This window comes from Mugil cephalus, chromosome 2 (genome assembly GCF_022458985.1).
Source record: "Mugil cephalus isolate CIBA_MC_2020 chromosome 2, CIBA_Mcephalus_1.1, whole genome shotgun sequence".
In the NCBI taxonomy this organism is placed as follows: Eukaryota; Metazoa; Chordata; class Actinopteri; order Mugiliformes; family Mugilidae; genus Mugil; species Mugil cephalus.
Window position 1 is genome coordinate 10899537 of NC_061771.1, and position 20141 is coordinate 10919677.

Consider the following 20141-nt stretch of genomic DNA (forward strand, 5'->3'; position numbering starts at 1 on the left):
TTTTTAGTTTAACTTTTAGCCAATCTTAAATGTCTATTTTAGCTTGATTATTTATGTATTTAATGTTTTTATTGGTCTAGCCAGCGTATGTGTATATATATATATATATATGTATATATGTGTATATGTATATATGTATATGTGTATGTGTATATGTGTATATATATGTGTATATGTGTATATATGTATGTATATATATATGTATATATGTGTATATATGTGTATATATGTATATATGTGTATATGTGTATATATGTATATATATGTGTATATATATGTATATATATATGTATATATGTGTATATGTATGTATATATGTGTATATATGTGTATGTATGTGTATATATATGTATGTGTATATATATGTGTGTATATGTATATATATGTATGTGTATATATATGTGTGTATATATATATGTATGTGTATATATATGTGTGTATATGTATATATATATGTATGTGTATATATATGTGTGTATATGTATATATATGTATGTGTATATATATGTATATGTATGTGTATATGTGTATGTATGTGTATATATGTATGTATATATGTATGTATATGTATATATGTATATGTATATATGTATATGTATATGTATATATGTATGGATACGTATATATGTATATATGTATATGTGTGTGTATATGTATATGTGTGTGTATATGTATATGTATATATTGTTGTTGTGTAATCTTTTACTCCATCTCTAGTGTTTCCTCACTGAAGACCGTCCTCTCTGGGAGCTTTGATGACGCGGTGGGGATGGTCCTGGATCCTGGGAAATGGGAGGTTTGATTTGATAAACATGCTGCACAAGTGTATAAGGTCAAACTATTTCCACTAATGTCTCTACACTTGTAAATCTATTAGCGTGTTTTTTAATAGGAAGAAGAATGGCAGTTGCCATTCATTAAATTTGACAGTTAAACTGTGAGGCTGGACACTGGTCTCTTCACTGGGAGCATTTTTATTTGCTCAGTATTTCATAGGGTCTGTTCTTGACACTGTTTCTCCATTCCCCCTTTGACCAGTCTTTTATTGAAATGACTTTTGCTTCCTTTATTTTAGGTGACGTAATCAGTAAGTTCCTCACACTCATTTTATGACTCTTCTTTTGTGGATTTCTTTAGAAGTCACTATTAAGTATGACATTGGTTATAATACAATTATTCCTTCAGTTGACTATTTTTTGTTCATTTTTTATAAACTTAATTTCTAGGAGATACACTTAAATACATTTAGAAAACTAAATGTATTTAATCCATTCAGTTGCTCAACTGCAGTGGCTTCAAAGGTTGGATCATCAGATTTTCTACTTGTGAATATTTATATACATGTTACACCTAGACCACAAAATTACAAACACACACAAAACTGAGACAAACACATGTAATGTCTTTGCTGATGCTTTATTGCCATATTTTGTAAGAAAGAAGAAGGAAGCATAAAACAGTGAATTAGAATTCTAGGTTCCACCAAATGAACATTTTGGGGAACCTAATTATATTTGCAGAAACACGTCAGGGAAAGAATGCTATGAACTACAAGTAAATATTTACTGTTAAATCAAATCCTTATTCACCTCATCTCACATTAACATCTGTCTGACCTGACTCACTGATTGATTTGGCAGATGAAGTGCCAGTACCTCCAGCAAGGACCCCATTTCTGGTGTAGAAGACCTTGGCCAAGAGTGCGTTCATGGGAGACGGAGCATAATCCTGACACTGGTCACCACTAAGACTTGGTGCACACTCCACTATGTAGGAGAAGAAGAAGGTACCATGATTTAACATGCAGCTATCTGTCTTCTTCCCACTATACAGATCAAATGAACACTTACCAAGCAGGTCACTGTTCCAGTAAGTGTCCTCATCATAAACATGAAAACTGAGTTTGTTTTTCATGTTAATAGTAACTGGTCCAAACTGAAACTTCTCATGCCATGTAGGATTGTCATTATTCGAGATAATAGCAGTACGCTTTGTCTGGTCACCATATTTAACCTCCACTGAACCATCTGTCTGAGTCCATTTGTCACCATACAAACCCTCTGCATAAAGTTTGAATACCGTTAATGTAGCCAGACCTTTCTTAGCAGGACAGCAGTTTGACTTCACAGTCTGGCTACCAGTACAGACACAAGCACAAGGATCTCTTTTGTCAGACCTGTGACCAATCTTACAACTTTCTGAACATTTTTTCAAAACTGCATTCTTCTTGATGTACTTCTCCACCTCTTGCTTCAGTCCAGACCTGGCAGGATGACTACTTGGTAGTATGGTGTGGAGAGGCTTTAAGTTATATCGAACAACATCAGGAATGGATTTCAGAGAATTAATCCAGTTGTTATAGACTGAAGGGTTTGATTGTCCCTGGAAGAGGACATCGGTCCCATCAATGTGTCCACCAATCACCTCTGTGCTCCGCTCATTAAATGTGTTGCTGAAACTTTGGTCATGGCCTAACTTTTTCTTATCTTGCTGACAGTGTTTGGTCATGGCCTTAACGCTGGCAGTGCTGGCAAAGCTAGCGGAGGCCTCAACTTCAAGACAATCCTTGACCTCTGTTTCTGACAGTCCATTGAGGGTGGCTGCACAGGTTTTCATGGCTGTGATGGCCTTGATTTCTCCTCCTAGAGACACTTGTGTGATATAATGTGTACCATATGTGTCAATCAAATCGTAATACAATTGCACAGTTGCAGGGGAATAGGAGGGAAGGGACTTCACAACTGATTCAAACTCATGGCTCAATGGAGGATTTGTTGCCAGTCTGTAGCTGTGGAGTACAGAGTTATTAAATAAGTTACTATTTATCACAGATAATTTAATCTATATAAAAAATAGCTGCCATTGTGGGCAACTTTCCAGAGCAGATCCAAATAAAACATATCTGTCCATTTACTCACCCATAGTAGCTACAGTGGACTGAATGACGAAAGAAGGAGTAGTGGTCTTGTTTGGATTTCTGCATGGCAAACGTTGATTCTCTGGAGAGGGAACCTCCAAAACCAACTCCAACAGTGACAGAAGGATCGACAGGGATGTCAAGGCCAACTTTCCAGTCATTGGACACAGATGATGTGGAATCATTGACAAGGGTCTCAACAGAATCATAGGCTGTGCTGGAGACTGTTAAACTGCATTTGGGGAGGATTCTCCAATCCACCACAGTGACCGGGACCTTCTGTTTTGCTTGATTCATGTAGGTGTTACTATACAACCTACAAGTGCCATTTCCAAGTTTCCACGATTCAGTGTCGATGACATAGGCGCCTTTCCTCTCCATTGTGACGATGTCGAAGCCTTCTCCACCCAAGTTGTAACCAGGGACAAAGGGAGCCTTTTCACACTCCTGTGGTGTACCAATGTAGCTAACAGTGGACGGAAGACACTGAGGGCTCCATGCCCAGTACAGAAAAATGAAAAGCCACAGCCTCGACATCTGTATGAGAGTGTAAGAGACAGTAAGAGATGAACAAATGGCATCGAGAAAAGAAATTAAAGTTTTACACTGCCAGCATTTAACTACAGTTTACCCATACGCTGAAGTAAATGATATTAAGAGAATGGATGACTTCAGGGTCTTACCTTGGCTGTCCACAGCACGCTCTGTTCAGTAGATTTCAGTCTCTGATCTTTATTAGGTGGAGGTGGAGTCTTGATTGCCAAGGTGATTGTTGCAAATATTACACATCTCAAATTGACTACATTTAACAACCACTGTAACACCCACAAAAAGTCTTTCAGTTTTACTCACTTCACACCAGTCTGTTATTTTATGGTGACACTTAGAGGAACCGAGTACTGTAAACATTCACAGTATTTTAAATATAGAATAAAGATTCAAATGCATTATACTTAAATGAGAACATTCACCCCAAATTTGTTCTGTAAACTATTTGTAAATACTAATCATTATTTGGTGTACATCACTAAAGTTTGCCCAGGACAATAACAAGCTAGAACGACCGGGTTCCATCCACTCACACTCAGGGAGTCCGGCCCCTGACGTTCCTCTGATGCTCGTGAGGTTGGTGGGTGTGGCCCTGGGGCCTGGGTGGGGGGCACCATTTCAACTGTGGGCCCCCCCTGGAATGTCAGTGTGTTGTTCCCCAGGTCTAACAAACAGCGGGCAGCCCGCAGGAAGTCCAGTCCTAATATACAGGGGTCCTTCACTGCTGCAACCCACACTTTAACGTTCACTGAGAGCCCGCCCACTTGTATAGCCACCACCCCTCTTCCAAGCATAGGGGCTAGTTAGAGAGTCCTCAGTTATTGTGGGTTGGAGGGCCGCAGGTGGAGGGGGGCAGAGCAGGTCGAGAGTTCAGTTTCCTGACAGCCTGGTGGATGAAACATTCCGTCAGTCTGCATTTCAGATCTCTGGACCAGTCAAAGAACATGTCATTAATAAAACCCGTACACAGCTCATTTCTGACGTTGTAAAACATACCAAAAGGGAAGAACTAGCCAGCTTAGAGGATGAAGGTACAGTATGTCAGACCTACTCCGTGTAAAAGACATGCTAGAGAAGATACAAATGGCCCAGGAGATACAGGAAAGTGAGATTCAGAACCAATTTGCAACTACGCAGTTATCTTGAGGGAAAGGAAAACCTTACACTCCCTGCCCTTGGTAGAATATTCAGGTATCACTACCAAGAGAGGGGCACTACAGATTTATACAAACAGCTAACAACTGAAGTGCAGAATAGCAAAGAATCTCCCAAAAGAAGCTGAGTCAGGCTTAGAATATGATCCAGCCCTAGTTCAGAGTCTGTTCATGCACACTGTTTTGACTGGGCTTCAAAATGACAACATTAAAAGTGATTTGCAGCCCTATCTCCTACAAACCAACACCTCAGATGAGCCCTTATTGGAGAAACTCAATATTGCATGTGCCAATGAGAAGGAAAGACAAGATAAAAAGAGACACAGAGTTCCAGCAGAGATTGTGTGTATTGATTACAGAGAATTCAACAGAAAGACACATCCAGATCGTCATCCCATACCCAGAGTACAGGATATTTTGGATAATCTGGGGGGGGGGACACCTTCTTGCTGCTTGACGAGGGTAAGGCATACCACCAGGGCAAGGACAGCAGACACCTAACAGCATTCGTGACCCCCTGGGGCCTTTATAAGTGGGTGTGAATTCCACTTGGGCTCATGAATACACCTGCAGCCTTCCAGCGATGTATGGAAGAGTGCGTAGAAGGATTAAGGGATGAAATGTGTGTGCCTTACCTTGATGATGTTCTTGTGTTCAGCAGGACGTTTGAAGACCATGTTAACCACATCAGACTAGTGCTAATGCGACTTAGAGACCATGGGATAAAACTGAAGAAATGTGACCTGTTCAAAGCCGAAGTGCGAGATCTGGGACGGGTCGTGTCCGCTGAGGGAAATCGAATGGAGCCTGCAGATATGGCTGCAGTACAATCACTGAATGACCGACAGCCCAAAAGCATGGGTGTGTTAGCAATCTATTAAGCTATTATCGGCAGTACATTAAGGATTTTTCATGAATTGCTAGCCCCTTATATGACCTGCTCCAGGCCCCTTCGGAAACACCGCCACAGAAACAACAACAGAAAAGGGAAGTGGCGCACTAGATAGAAGTCCATCAATTGGACGGAGGCCCACCAGTTCGTCTTAGAACAGCTGATCGACTGCCTAAGTCAGCCACCTGTTCTAGGCTTCCCAGTCTTTTCCCAACCATGCATTTTACACACAGATGCTTCTAATTAGGGGTTAGGTGCTGTGTTGTATCAAAGGCAGAACAGGAAGTTTCGTGTTAACGCCTATGGCTCCCACACTTTAACGGTGGCGGAGAAAAATTATCATTTACATTCAGGCAAATTGGAATTTCTTACACTCAAATGGGCAATCACAGAAAAGTTTAGAGATTATTTGTATAATTCGCAAATTATTATTATTATTATTTGTATTATCTTTCACAGTTTATAGTGACAATAATCCACTTACCTATGTGCTGTCCACTGCCAGACTAAATGCAACAGGGTGCCGATGGGTCGCAGAGCTAGCCGATTTACGCTTTAACATCAAGTACCGTCCTGGCAAGGAAAACATAGATGCAGATGGCTTATCCAGAATGCCTGTAGATATAGACGCTTTCATAAAGGCATGCTCGGAGGAGATACCCTACGATGTGATTGGAGCAGCCACACAAGCAGTGGAAAATCGGAATGAGACAAATGTTTCATGGTCCATGGGCGTGTCAGTGACACTTCAGCCAACACACCCATCATCCTGCTGACAACAGAACAGATCTGTGTAGACGGGACGACACAGACCCCTGTCCCTGTGTCCCACCATGATTTGTTGCCTCGGGACGGAGCCCAACTGTACAGACAGGGGAGCGGGGCTCCACTTCCCCCAGAAGCAGATGACATTACAGAGGCTGCAAGAGTGGTGGGCTGGATCCACATGGGGGATTTCTGCCATGTCCCCATCACTCTGGTGGGGGCCCCATGTATAGCACTCGTTGACACCGGCTCCACGGCAACCCTGATGAGACCCGACTTGGTCCCAGCGGAGCAAACTGAAAGGGCCCGACACACCTGGTTCAGCACAAAATTGATACCGGCAATGCGCGGCCCATGAAGACACGCCCCCACCGCCTTCCCATGAGGCACCAAGCTGCTGCAGACAGTGCTATTGACGAGATGCTGAAGACTGGCATCATCGAGCCATCTGACAGCCCATGGGCCTCAGGGGTTGTGATGGTCAATAAGAAGAAGAGTCCAAAGATGAGGTTCTGTGTCGAATACAGGCCCCTAAACAGTGTGACCAAGAAAGACTCGTAAACCTTCGCAGTGAATACTGGCAAGTGCCCCTCAGCCCCTCAGCCAGACCAAAGACTGCTTTCTGTCTTTTCTCCCTCCGGCAGAGGGTTGTGGCAGTTCCGAGTCCTCTGCTTTGGCCTGTGCAACACCCCGGCCATGTTCAAACGGCTGATGGAGAAGGTGCTGAGTGACATCCCCCGACAGGAGTGTCTGGTCTACTTGGACGACATACTGGTTCACGGGGACTCTTTCCATGCAACCTTGGGGGGTGGTTGGGTTATACAGAGGATATCGTGGGCGGCAAAAAGCTTCACCCAGACAAGTGCTGCTTCATGAGGAGAGAGCTGGAGTTTCTGGGGCACAGGTTTGGGGAAGAGGGCATTAGCACATTACAGGAGAAGGTGCAAGCAGTGAGAGACTGGCCTATCTGCAGGGAGATGCAGGTTCTTGACTCACCTGAATGGAGATTGCAGCAGCAGCAGGATGCTGATCTGCACCCTGTGCTGCAGGTGGAGTCAGGACAACAGCCACGTGGGACGAGGTTGCTGGATGCTCTCCTGCCACTAAAGGACTGTTTGAAAAGTTGAAAAGAGAGCCTGGAAGGGGCCAGCTACAGGAGAAGAGAGGTGACAGGTGGTGGTCCCCAGAGCACTGAGAGAGACGGTGCTGAAAGCCTCTCATGGTACTACTGGGGTAGGACACTTTGGAGTCTGAAAAACCCTCCGTCGTGTCAGCAGGGTTTCTACTGGGGTCAGATGAGGAGAGATGTCGAGGACTTTTGTCGCCCCTGTGACCTCTGCACAGCACACAAGGGTCCCCTGGATCAGTCTGACGCGCAGCTCCAGCAGCTGGCAGTGGGGGCCCCAATGGAGAAGGTGGTGGTGGTTCACAATGGGCCCATTTCCACGCACAGACAGTGGCAACCGTTATGTTTTAGCTGCCATGGACTATTTTACAAAGTGACCGGAGGCGTATGCCATACCAGACCAGGAGGCAGGGACTGTCGCAGATGCGCTGGTGGAGGGTATGTTTGCCAGGTTTGGGGCAGCCTAGGTCATTCACAGCGACCAAGTCAGGTGTGTTCTCTGCTATGTGTGAGCGTATGGGCATGCAAAAGACTCGAACTACTCCTTTACATCCACAGAGTGATGGGCTTGTCGAGCAGTTCAACAGAACCCTGGCAAAACAGCTTGCCATCCTCACTGCAGAACATCAGCGCGATTGTGACCAGCACCTCCCTCTCGTGCTATTGGCCTACAGATCAGCTGTGCAAGATTCCACCTCATGCACACCTGCCCTGCTCATGTTGGGCCGAGAGCTGCGGACGCCAGCAGAGATGGCGTGTGGAAGACCCCCTGATGCACCAGCAGTGCCACTGGGACTAGAATACGCCCGAAGGCTCCAGGACCGAAAGGAGCGCTCTGGGCCCTCAACACCTGTTCAGAGGAACAGGACAGCCACGGCCCCAGATTCAATGACTGTCTCCCACACCAATGCCCCACATTCTTCCCCATCCCTTAACCCGCCCCCTGTTTATCCACAGGTTGTTCCAGGACTGCAGGTGCGACCGCCTTTGTTCACACCAAGGCGTCCTCGGAGACAGAGAAGACCCCCGGGCCACCTCAGGGACTTTTTATGTGACCCCTCGGGGCGAGGGTCTTTGTAAGGGGGGGGGGCAGTGTAGCGATCCTGCAGTAAGGTTCCCAATGTTTTTTAATGTTCACATTAGAGTTCTGTGTTTTCCCACGGTCTGTGAACGTGTTGTGATGAGTGGGAGAGGGAGGGGGCGTGGGAGCGAAGGAGAGGGGGAGCGCCTGAGTATGAGTGGATGGAGCCCGACTGAAGAGTGAAGTTGAAGTTTGAGATTGTGCTTGTTCGTGTTGTTGTTTTGGCGTGGTTACGGCCGACAGTAACCGAGACGTTCTGCAATAAAGGCAAGTTTGTTTAATAACACCTCATTATTTGTCACGAACGCTGCAGTATTCTTTCTGTGCGGCCCAGTACCAATTGACCCACGGACCGGTACTGGTCCGTGGCCCAGGGGTTTGGGACCACTGCCATAGAGTACCTCCTCAGCGGCGGGGTCACTTACACTGCGCCAAGCCACGCACAAAACTGGAAGACCAGAACAACAACAACAACATCAATGATACAACAATGGAGGACGTCTGCACCTCCTCGACCGTCCATGGGGTGTATTTCTTCTGTGTAGTCATTCTCTCGTGTTCAAAGCAGTGTTGTCGAAGAGCCGCGGGGTTTTAAAAAGTGGTGGGGTTGAGTCTTGTGTTTACTTACAGTCTGGTTGGTTGTCGCGCGCTTATGACGCTTCCAGTGACGACACTCATCGGCCAATCAGTGGAAGGCAGTCGGCTGACGTCAAGTTTTTTTATCGCTTCGGCTCGCTTGGAATCAGGGCTGAGGTGATACCAAAATAGTACCTGGTACCAGGTACTACATGCTAGTGGAAACACGTAAATACCGTGCCGTGCTGTGCCGTGCTGTGCCGTGTTGTACCGTGCTGGTGGAAACGCGCCATATGTGTGTTGAACTGAGTAAATGTATGTACAGTTCACTCCATATGGTGGTGAACAATGGTCAATCAAGACTGTGACAACATGGACACTGGAAAAAGTTCAGACAGACAATGGACAGGTGTTATTTGTTTTCTCAGGTGAAAATGTATATATATGTATGAAAAGACTTTAAAGTCTGTAACCACATGATGTTTGAATGTCACGTACCCTTGAAGCGTTACAGATAGTGTTATGTTACCTGTCTTGTGATCATTTGATCTGTTGACCTTTTGCAACTGTTGCTAGGTTTAAATGTTGAGGACAGCATTTTTTTTTGCAGGGGAGTATGTGACGTGTTAAGAGTACTAAGTTAAAAATATAAATAAGTTAAAATTATGAATAAGTTGGGGCAGTTAACAATGTTAATCTGATCAGCTTGAAATATTTGACAAAAATGTTAAAATGTTACTTAAAAAAAAAGAAGTTGGAGAGTAAAGGCTCAATCCACCATGATGGCCTTACAATCTGGGCTCTATTACTTCAGCCTGACCCCCACTCAACGGAGAAAAACGTGGTAACTTCCTCACTGCGGATAAAGACCTGATGAGGAAAGACCATAAATCTCTTGTGGTTATTTCTTCTTGGTCAGGCCTGCAACTTCCATTGCTGTCATTGCTAGGTAAGCTAGCACAGGCCTCAGTGTCAGGACAATCCTTGACCTCTGTTTCCAACAGGCCATTGATGGTGGCTTAAATCCTGAGTGTAACTCTGAACATAACTTTATAAGGTAGTAAGAAGAAGTGGCCTAAAATTGTCTAATGTGATAATGTGTTGACAAGTGCCTGAATCAGCATTTCATATTCGAATTGTCTAAATACATGTTTGCATTTGCTTGCCAGCTAAGGGCAAGGAGTCACATATGTTAAGTTCATAGATCTTGATTCCTTCATGAAAATGAAAATTTTTCAGTTTAGTATTTCCTAACCTGGCCACAGCCACATTAAAATCAATTCACTGGCTCCCAGTATGTTTCTGGATTCTTTTTTGTTTTCTTTTTCTTTTTTAAAATGTATTCATTTTTAAACGTGTTCATGACCTTTCCCCACACTATCTGTCCGACCAGCTCCAGCCATTTCATGCTGTCTCAGGTCGGCAGATCAGTCATTGTTGGTTGCCACTAAGACAAAGAGGAAGTGAATATACACTAGGCAGGCTGACCCACTTCTTCTTTTTAAATCCTCTCTTAAAGAATTTTTTTTCTCTTTCCCTTTTTAATCAGTTTGAGATGCTGATTGTTATTGTTTTTATTGTTTAGTTATTTCACAAGTTTAATTTTGTTTCTAAATATTTTATGTGTTTTATCTATTCTCATGTCTGTGTATAGCACTTTGGCCAACTGTGTTGTTTTATAAATAAAGACTGATTGATGTCTCACAGTCTGTACATGAGTCGCTGGTGTACATTTTGTTCATGTGAGTTGCCTGAATTTTTGTTGAGGTGATTCCTATGAATGTATACAGACATTAACATGGGATTGAGAGTGGGGTTCCCCAGGGGTCAATTCTAGGTCCAACCCTCTTAAACTTATATATGTTTCCACTGGGGGACGTCATCAGGAGACACAGCATAAACTTTCATAGTTATGCTGATGATACACAGCTGTACACTGCCGTGTCTAATGATGACACAGGGCATGTTGATTCCTTTTTAAACTGTATTTTAGATATTAAGTCATGGATGGCAGAGGATTTCCTACAGCTCAACCAGGACAAAACAGAGGTTTTAGTCATTGGCCCTGAATACCAGAGAGAGAAACTTTTACCACAACTACAGGATTTTAAGATTTCACAATCTGTAAAAAATCTGGGTGTGATTTTTGACTCTGAGCTTAGTTTTAGTCTGCATATCAAAAATATTACAAAGATAGGTTTTTACCGTCTCAAAAATATAGCCAGAGTCCGCCTGTTTCTCTCTCGGGCTAGCACGGAGGTGCTGATGCATGCTTTTATCTTTTGTCGTCTGGATTATTGTAATGCTCTGCTCTCTGGTCTTCCTAAAAAGAACACTAACAATTTACAACTTTTACAAAATTCAGCTGCTTGTGTGCTGACGAGGACCAGAGGGCGAGAGCACATTACACCAGTTTTAAAATCATTGCATTGGCTTCCTGTGCGTTTCAGGATCGATTTTAAGGTTGTTTTAGTAGTTTTTAAATGTCTTGACGGTCTTGGGCCTTCTTATTTGTCTGACTTACTCTTACCGTATCAACCCTCACGAACCCTGAGGTCCTCCGGCACCAACCTCCTGTCTGCCCATGGGGGCGCCGTTCCTTGAGTCCCTCTGGCCTGGGTAGTTAGGCATTCTGCACCTTGGTGTGGGGGCCTCTCTGCCTGGGTCGGGGCAATCTCCCCAGCGATACCCCTCTGGTCTAAGGGCTGGGACCCCTTAGCCTGGATGCCCCCCCTCCCACACATAAGGTAGCGTCTCAAGCCTCTGTGTCCTGCCATGTCTTCCTGACTATTCTTAGTGTGCATACTGGTGTGAGTGAGGACGTGTGTGTGTCTGTCTATATGCTGTGTGCATGCGTGTATCTATGCATGTGTTGTGTGTATGTGTGATTGTTGATGTGTTTGTGTGTCTTGCTGTAATGTTTTATATTTCTTGTTTTGTTTTGTTTTGTTTTTATGTAAAGCACTTTGGGTTGCTTTTAAATATGAAAAGTACTATATAAATAAATAAAGTTTTGAAGTTTGGAGTTTGAAGTTTAACAATAGATCTCTGACTAACTGCTAGTAATCTTGCCATCTCAACACAGGCTACAAGTTCTGTGGGTGTGATAATGAGCTGTAAACCAAAACTTCCAAGCTTAACTGCTGCTCTCATTAGCGTGCATGTTAACGCTTAAGGTTGCACGCAAAGATCTTTTCAGAAAATGAGCACAGCCTGTAGCAAATCACACGCACACACACACACGCACACACACACACACACACACACACACACACACCAAAAATTGTTGATGAGGCAACAGGCCTGAGGTAAGGAGGATGCTACCTTTTGGGGGGGCCGTCCACACCGAGGGGTCCCAGGGCCTTGACCATAGACGCGCTGCTGCAAAGATCACCCCGACGCAGGTGCAGAGCTTCCAACAACCCAGGCCGAAGGGACTCAATGGACAGCACCCCAGCGGGTACTGCCCCTAGTGTGAAAGACAGAAAGAAAGAAAGAAAGAAAGAAAGAAAGAAAGAAAGAAAGAAAGAAAGAAAAGAAAAGAAAAGAAAAAAATCATTTCAAAGGTAAATAAATAAGTTAAAGCAACCTTAATCCAGTAAAAACAGGTTATTTAAAATATTCTAAAACAGTGGAATGAAGTTAATAAAATAATACATATACAACACTAATAGCATAAATAATAATCAAATGTGATAAAATAGAATGAAGAAGAATTGAAATCATGTAAAAGCCTGATCAAAATGGTAAGTCCTGATCATCAATGTCATTGGCATCAACAGTCTCTGTGGCCCTGAGATTCTCCAGCAGGCTGTTCTGCAGTCAGGGGCCATAATAACTCCTTTGTGTTCAACTTAGGTGAATCTAAGGCAATAATCATTTTTGGCAGTAGATGTCAGTAGAAGCTTTGAAGGGGGAAGTGCTACAATCCTTCAGTGTGAGCTGCTGCTGTCATCACAACAGTCAGGATGAGAGTCGGGAAACCAGGTGGCTACAAGTCTCTCAACTGCATCAGAGGTGCTGATTTTTGGATGCTTCAGTCCTCCTGGTGGTGGTGGAAGGAGATAGAACAGTAACAACAGGGAGGCCATCTCTTGATCAGAGGCGATGGACAAAGAGTCACAAGAAAGAAATTAACTGCAAATACTTCAAAATGTATTCCTTTACCAAAACACAACAAGTTTCAATGAAAACTAGAAAGAAAAAGATTCTTTTCAGTGACCAAACATGGCATTGGTGTGTCAATGAAACACCACACCACACCAGTGAAAGACTGTGGTTGTTGGTTCCGGCCAAAACTAGTTTTGACAGAGTTACAAAGATGAAGCTTTGTTTTACAACACTTCAAGCATGCATGGGACTTGGTAAATTGCAATGGATAATGTAGGAAACCGTTTGTCGGCATGTTAATGTTTAATTGTGAGCTAGCCTTACAATCCCACCAGTGACAACAAAGCATAGAAAAGTAGTCTATATATTCTCCGTAGATATTTCATTTATACACCACGTTTCATTTAATATTATTCTTCCCGTAAGTTTGACTTGCACTTACCGTCTGCGTTAAACTCTCCTTACAACACATCATTGATCAGTGGTGAAACCAGCAGAAGCAGGAGTGGTGTTGTTTCATTTTTCCAATATTACTAGTCTGTACATTCCTTAACGCACTGACTTTTGTAAATGAGATTGCTTTGTTTTCTCTTGGGTATTTTGTATTTAGTGTGTGTGTGCTACCAGGTTTGTAGTGAAAAGGAAGTTGTTCTCCGGCCTCATACACCATGATAGGGTTTGTCTTGTATTTCTCCTCCTCTCGGTCCAATCTGGGATATTTTTTCTTGTGCTTTTCATAAAAGGTCAGTTTGGATATCCACATGTTAGGTACACTCTGCTTTGATGCTGTAAGGTTTTGATGATGCCCAAGTTTGTGTGCAAGAGGATGGTGAGAATCAACTAATAGAAACTGGTCTTTGTGTGTGTTTCCTTTATCCTTTATAAACATGTCACACAAGTGTAACTCAAACTATTTCCACTGATGTCTCTACACTTGCTATTAGTGTGTTTTTTAATTGGAAGAAGAATGGCAATTGGCGTTCATTAAATGTGTCAGTTAAACTGTGAGACTGGACACTGGTCTCTTCACTGGGAGCATTTTTATTTGCTCTGTATTTCATATGGTCTGTTCTTGACACAGTTTCTCCATTCCTCCTTTGACGACAGTCTTTTACTGAAATGACTTTCACTTCCTTCATCTTAGGTTTTGTTGTCAGTTAGTTCCTCCCACTCATTTTATGACTCGTGTTGTAGATTTCTTTAGAAGTTGGTTATAATACAGTTGTTGATTTTGTTATATACAAATGACTATTTTTCGTCCATTTTTTCTCAACTTTATTTGTAAAAGATATCTTATCCCTGTAGGGCACTTTGTTTAGGAGATACACTTGAGAAAACTAAATGTATTTAATCCATTCAGATGCTCGACTGCAGTGGCTTCAAAGGTTGGATCATCAGCTTTTCTACTTATGAATATTCATATACATGTTACACCTAGACCACAAAATTACACACACACACGCACACACGCACACACACACACACTCACACACACACACACACACACACACACACACACACACACATACACACACACACAAACACAAACACAAACACACACACACAAATGAGATAAACACATGTATTGTCTTGGCTGTTGCTTTATTGCCATATTTTGTAAGAAAGAAGAAGGAAGCATAAAACAGTGGATTAGAATTTTAGGTTCCACCAAATGAACATTTTGGGGAACCTAATTATATTTGCAGAAACACGTCAGGGAAAGAATGCTATGAACTACAAGTAAATATTTACTGTTAAATCAAATCCTTATTCACCTCATCTCACATCAACAGCTGTCTGACCTGACTCACTGATTGATTTGGCAAATGATTTGCCAGTACCTCCAGCAAGGACCCCATTTCTGGTGTAGAAGACCTTGGCCAAGAGTGCGTTCATGGGAGAGGGATCATAATCCTGACACTGGTCACCACCAAGACTTGGTGCACACTCCACAATGTAGGAGAAGAAGAAGGTACCATGATTTAACATGCAGCTATCTGTCCTTGTCCCACTATACAGATCAAATGAACACTCACCAAGCGGATCCAGTTCCAGTAAGTTCCAGTAAGTGTCCTCATCATAATCTTACAACTTTCTGAACATTTTTTCAACACTGCATTCTTCTTGATGTACTTCTCCACCTCTTGCTTCAGTCCAGACCTGGCAGGATGACTACTTGGTAGCATGGTGTGAAGAGGTTAAAGTTATAGTTATATCGAACAACATCAGGAATTGATTTCAGCGACTTAATCCAGTTATAGTATATAACTATAACTATTATAATTCTAGTTATAGACTGAGGGGTTGATTGTCCCTGAAAGAGGACATCGGCTCCATTAATGTGACCACTGATCACCTCTGTGCTCCGTTCACTAAATTCATGGCTGAAACTTTGGCCGTGGCGTAAGTTGCTTTTCTCTTGCTTACAGCGCTTATACATAGCACTAATTTTGGCAGTGTTAGGAAAGCCAAATGAGGCCTCAACTTTAAAGACAGTCCTTGACCTCTGTTTCCGACAGTCCATTGATGGTGGCTGCGCAGGTTTTCACAGAAGTGATGACCTTGATTTCTCCTCCTAGTGACACTTGTGTGATATAATGTGTACCGTATGAGTAAATTACACTTGCAATATAAGTGCTCAGCCCTGTATGAATAAGGAAGCTGATTCAAACTCATGGCTCAATGGAGGTTTTGCTGTCAGTCTGTAGCTGTGGAGCACAGAAAGCATACAAGTCAGTTGCAGGCAGCCAATAATATTTCACTCAGATACAAATGACATTAACTACAAAAATACACCAAATAAAACACTAAAGTTAAACTTCTTATTTTGGATTTGGTAAGAGGGTAGACTTACTCACCCATAGTAGCTACAGTGGACTGAATGACGAAAGAAGGAGTAGCGGTCTTGTTTGGATTTCTGCATGGCAAACATTGATTCTCTGGAGTGGGAACCTCCCAAACCAACCCCAACAGTGACAGAAGGATCTACAGAGATGTCAAGGCCAACTTTCCAGTCATTGGACACAGATGATGTGGAATCATTGACAAGGGTCTCAACAGAATCATAGGCTGTGCTGGAGACTGTTAAACTGCATTTGGGGAGGACTCTCCAATCCACCACAGTGACCGGGACCTTCTGTTTCGCTTGATTCATGTAGGTGTTTGTGTACAACCTACAAGTGCCGTTTCTAAGTTTCCATGATTCGGTGTTGATGACATAAGCGCCTTTCCTCTCCATTGTGACGATGTCGAAGCCTTCTCCACCCAGATTGTACCGTTGTAGCTAACAGTGGACAGAAGACACTGAGGGCTCCATGCCCAGTGCAGAAAAATGAAAAGCCACAGCCTCAACATCTGTATGAAAGAAATAAAAAACAGCAGATGGAAAATATCAAATGGCCATGAAATCATTCATAATAATACCCACAATTAGAAAGTTCAAACTGAAAGGCATTAACCCTTTCATGCATAGAGATCACTACAGTGTACAGCTGTTTAAAAGTGTGTTTTCTCTATATATGCCTGATATTTTGGGCACTACTGCATAGAGTCCACTCTGGTGGAAGCTATGGCATCTTCCCATACAAACAAATCCCATTGGGTGGTCATTCTAATGGGAAAAAGTAGTCAGTGAAACTAAGATGGCCAACAGTCAGGGAGAACGACCAAACACCTCGGCTATTTCGGTTCCTGACTTCCAAAAATAATATATATATATATAATTACATCAAGTAACATCTAAGGTGACATATTATGTAAAGATTTTCCAAGTTTTGATTTTATATTTGGAGGAAATACAGATTAATAATTTGTCCGATCAATTGTAGATCATGCATCACTGGCTATGTTTCAGCTTCAATGCAATATCAATTACTACCAACATTATTCTAAAAAATAATTCATATTCTAAAATGTTTTGGCTGTAAATCAACTTCTTGATTTTTTTATAATGTAATTTGAGTTTTTTTCCATATATCCTTATATTCTGTAGAGCTCAAAAAGACTCCGGCTTCCTCCCACCTCCAAAGACATGCTCATTAGGCTAATTGGTGACTCTAAATTGACCCTAGGTGTGAGTGTGAATGGTTGTATGTCTCAGTGTTAGCCCTGCGATAGACTGGCGACTTGTCCGGGGTGTACCCCACCTCTCACTTGATGCCAGCTGGGATAGGCTCCAGCAACCCCTGCGACCCTAGTGCGGGATGAAGCGGTACGGAAGATGAGATGAGATGAAGAGTGTCAGAAATGTCTGGAAAGCTAAGGATAACCAGTCTGAGGGATACCTGCCTCCTTTCTTAGGAGAGAGCAAGATGAATGTTGAGGGAGCAGATGTAATAAATTTCTTCATGCATCCTTTCACCCAGGATATGATTGATGATATTGTATACAATACAAATCTGTCATGTTTATGTTTTATGTACTTTTACATTTATCAATAGAGCTCAAATAGAGGCCTACAAAGTAGTGGTGGAACCACCTTTCCAACAGAATACCATACTATAAGTGTATAACTAAATTACAACTATTCCTATATAACTACCATTGATGTTCTTTTTCTAACTACGCTCGGTGTTTCATTATGGGAATCGCCTTGGGCGTGACCAACTACGAAAGCTCCAATGGCACAACGTCTGTGTTTGACGGACAGGTTGACCTGTGATACGGGCCCCGCCCCCTTGTACTATCACTGTCAACCGACCCCTCCTTACTCATTCTCGCTTTCTTCCCATGAGAAACTACAACAAGCTCCCTCAGCGCGTCCAGGCTAGCTTGGATTTCAGTTTAACAGTTCTCAGACGTACCGTCAAGGAGAACGTCGCCGATCGCAGGTTTCTGGCTTTGTTTGGACTGTGCTGAGTAAGTCTTTTTGGAAGTAATTACGCAGTGGTTAAAGGTCAGTGTCCGCGTAAAGGCGAGCTGTCACTCGGTTACTCAGTGTTACAACTTGGTAGCTGGTGTCTGTGTAACTTGGGCTAACGTGTCAAGATGAGCTCATTTGGTCTTGGTTGGGTTAGCAGTAGCTTGTTAGCTTAACATAATCGGGTTAAGCTATCGCGTTGTGGCGGTTTAACTCGGTCAAGTCCAGCTAGTGTGGTATTAGCCCCGTGCTAGCGACAGTGACAGACAGGCTAATGTGTTGTGACGAGCCTGCTGTACAGCGTCATCTCTCCACCTCAGTATGTCGATGAGCGCTACCCCCCCATATCCTTGCGGTGCATCAATTTTGGGCAGGGACCCTCACCCTATGTGCATTGCCTGCATGGGCTGTAAACACGCCCAGGCTTCACTAGCTGACCCGCAAGGGTGTTCTCACTGTGCTTCGATGCCAGAGAAAATTTTGGAGAAGAGATAGCGAGAGAGAGTAGCGGTAGCCAACAGTCAGGATCCCTGTCTGGCGGCTGTCTCTACCAGAGACTCTGACGAACATCAGCCACGAGCCACTATGAGCTGGGCAGACATGTTGGAGGCGGAGTCCTCCGGTTATGCCCCCGTTGTTCGAAGGGATCGACGAGGGCGTAGCTGGAGACGAGGACGCAGAGTGCGACGCTAACTCTGACCACCTTGACTTGGACGACATGGAGGAAGAGGAGGATGACTCCTGCAGACATCCAGGCCACCAAGTGGAGCCGATATGGTTCCCCCGGTGGATAGCGACTTGTATGAAGTCTGCAAGCGGGCTGCGGCTAAGCTGGCTATCCCATGGCTGGCTGCCCAGGGCCCTGGAGGGACTGAGCGGGACCTGTATGATGGTAAGAGGCTTCCAGCAGCTCCTTCTGTAGCTAAACAGCTTTTAACAGCAGTCCCTGCATGCATGAAGGAAATGAGACGGTATTGGTCTGACCACCGGGTTAGGGACACCTAACCCAGCCCTCTGGGATGAAATATGCGTTGTGAACAATTTAATCTTGCGCTCATCCAGAGGAGCAGTCCAGGGCTGTGGTCGTGTGATGGGGCTTGCAGTCTCAGGTGAGAGGGCGTTATGGCTGAACCTGTCAGGCTTAGGTGACTCTCAGAAGGACGAGGTAATGGATGCGCCCTATGACCCCACCAAGGGTTTCTTTGGCCCGACTTTGGAAAAGATGAGAGAGACAAGCACCCGTTGGAAGCAGAAAGGAGAAGCCTTTGACCTCTGCTTACCTCGAAAACCTACTCCTCACCCACCCCAGACGTACAGACCGGGCTTCGCAGCGAGAGCTGCAGCAGCAAAAGCAAAACCAGGTGGTGTCAGGTCACAGAGACACACAGTGGGACAACACCCCAACCAACAGGCCAAGGCTGAGAATCCAAGGCCGTGGGGTAAACATTCCTTTGCAGCAGTGGCTGGCAGGAAAGGTTCGTCTCACCCCGGAGAGGGGAAGAAGAAGCGGGCCATCCTAACGTGGTCTTCTCCCTCACCTTCTCCTCCCTTAAAAAGGAGAAAAACAGCAAGGGAGGAGATCAGCCCCATTGTTCAGTGTTTAGAGGCTCCTATGGTTCACAGTTTTCCAGGAGTCCTCTGTCAGTCTCCCTCCCCACAGGTTCAGGGAAAGCAGACTCAGGGGCAGGTTTCACAGTGTCACCAAGCACAAGTGTTCCACAATTCACTGTCAGTGTCACCAAACACATTAGAGTGGCACCAAGCAGTTCTGTTTTGGGAAGACGGAAATAAAAATTGCATTTCTGCAGTTTGCTGAGGGCAGAATGCTCCCCCCCACACCAAAAAACTCAAATAAGGTGAAAACACAATCTCGAGCTGTCCCCAGACGCAACCAGCTCTCTGCGAACCGAGGAGGTGACATCACATTCGTGCGACACAATGAGTCCCCTTGGTTCCCTCTCGGTTCGAAGCGAAAGGTGGCGCGCATGCGCAGTTCATCCCTGGGTATTAAAGACAATTTCTCAGGGATACAGACTGCAGTTTGCTGTAAAACCACCAAAATTCAACGGTGTGTTAACTTCAGTGGCCAACGGAGACTCAGCATGGATCCTGG

At 43.9% G+C, this 20141-nt stretch overlaps 1 protein-coding gene and 1 pseudogene across 1 annotated transcript; both read right to left on the reverse strand.

Annotated features, from left to right (window-relative positions):
- Positions 1–1571: 1571 nt before the first annotated feature.
- Positions 1572–3454, reverse strand: LOC125004515 (perforin-1-like). The gene is made up of 2 exons (XM_047579161.1): positions 2919–3454; positions 1572–2788 (listed from the first exon to the last, which is right to left on the reverse strand). The coding sequence occupies exons 1-2, from the start codon at positions 3452–3454 to the stop codon at positions 1591–1593; spliced, it is 1734 nt and encodes a 577-aa protein (XP_047435117.1). The 3' UTR covers positions 1572–1590.
- An 8140-nt stretch (positions 3455–11594) lies between these two features.
- Positions 11595–18748, reverse strand: LOC125003391 (annotated as a pseudogene).
- Positions 18749–20141: the final 1393 nt, after the last annotated feature.

Excerpts from the sequence above, each read along its gene's own strand:
- LOC125004515 (XM_047579161.1), bottom strand. The coding sequence starts at position 3,454 with ATGTCGAGGCTGTGGCTTTTCATTTTTCTGTACTGGGCATGGAGCCCT. Across the intron at positions 2,789-2,918 it reads GTCCACTGTAGCTACTATGG|CTACAGACTGGCAACAAATC; the intron begins GTGAGTAAATGG and ends TGTACTCCACAG.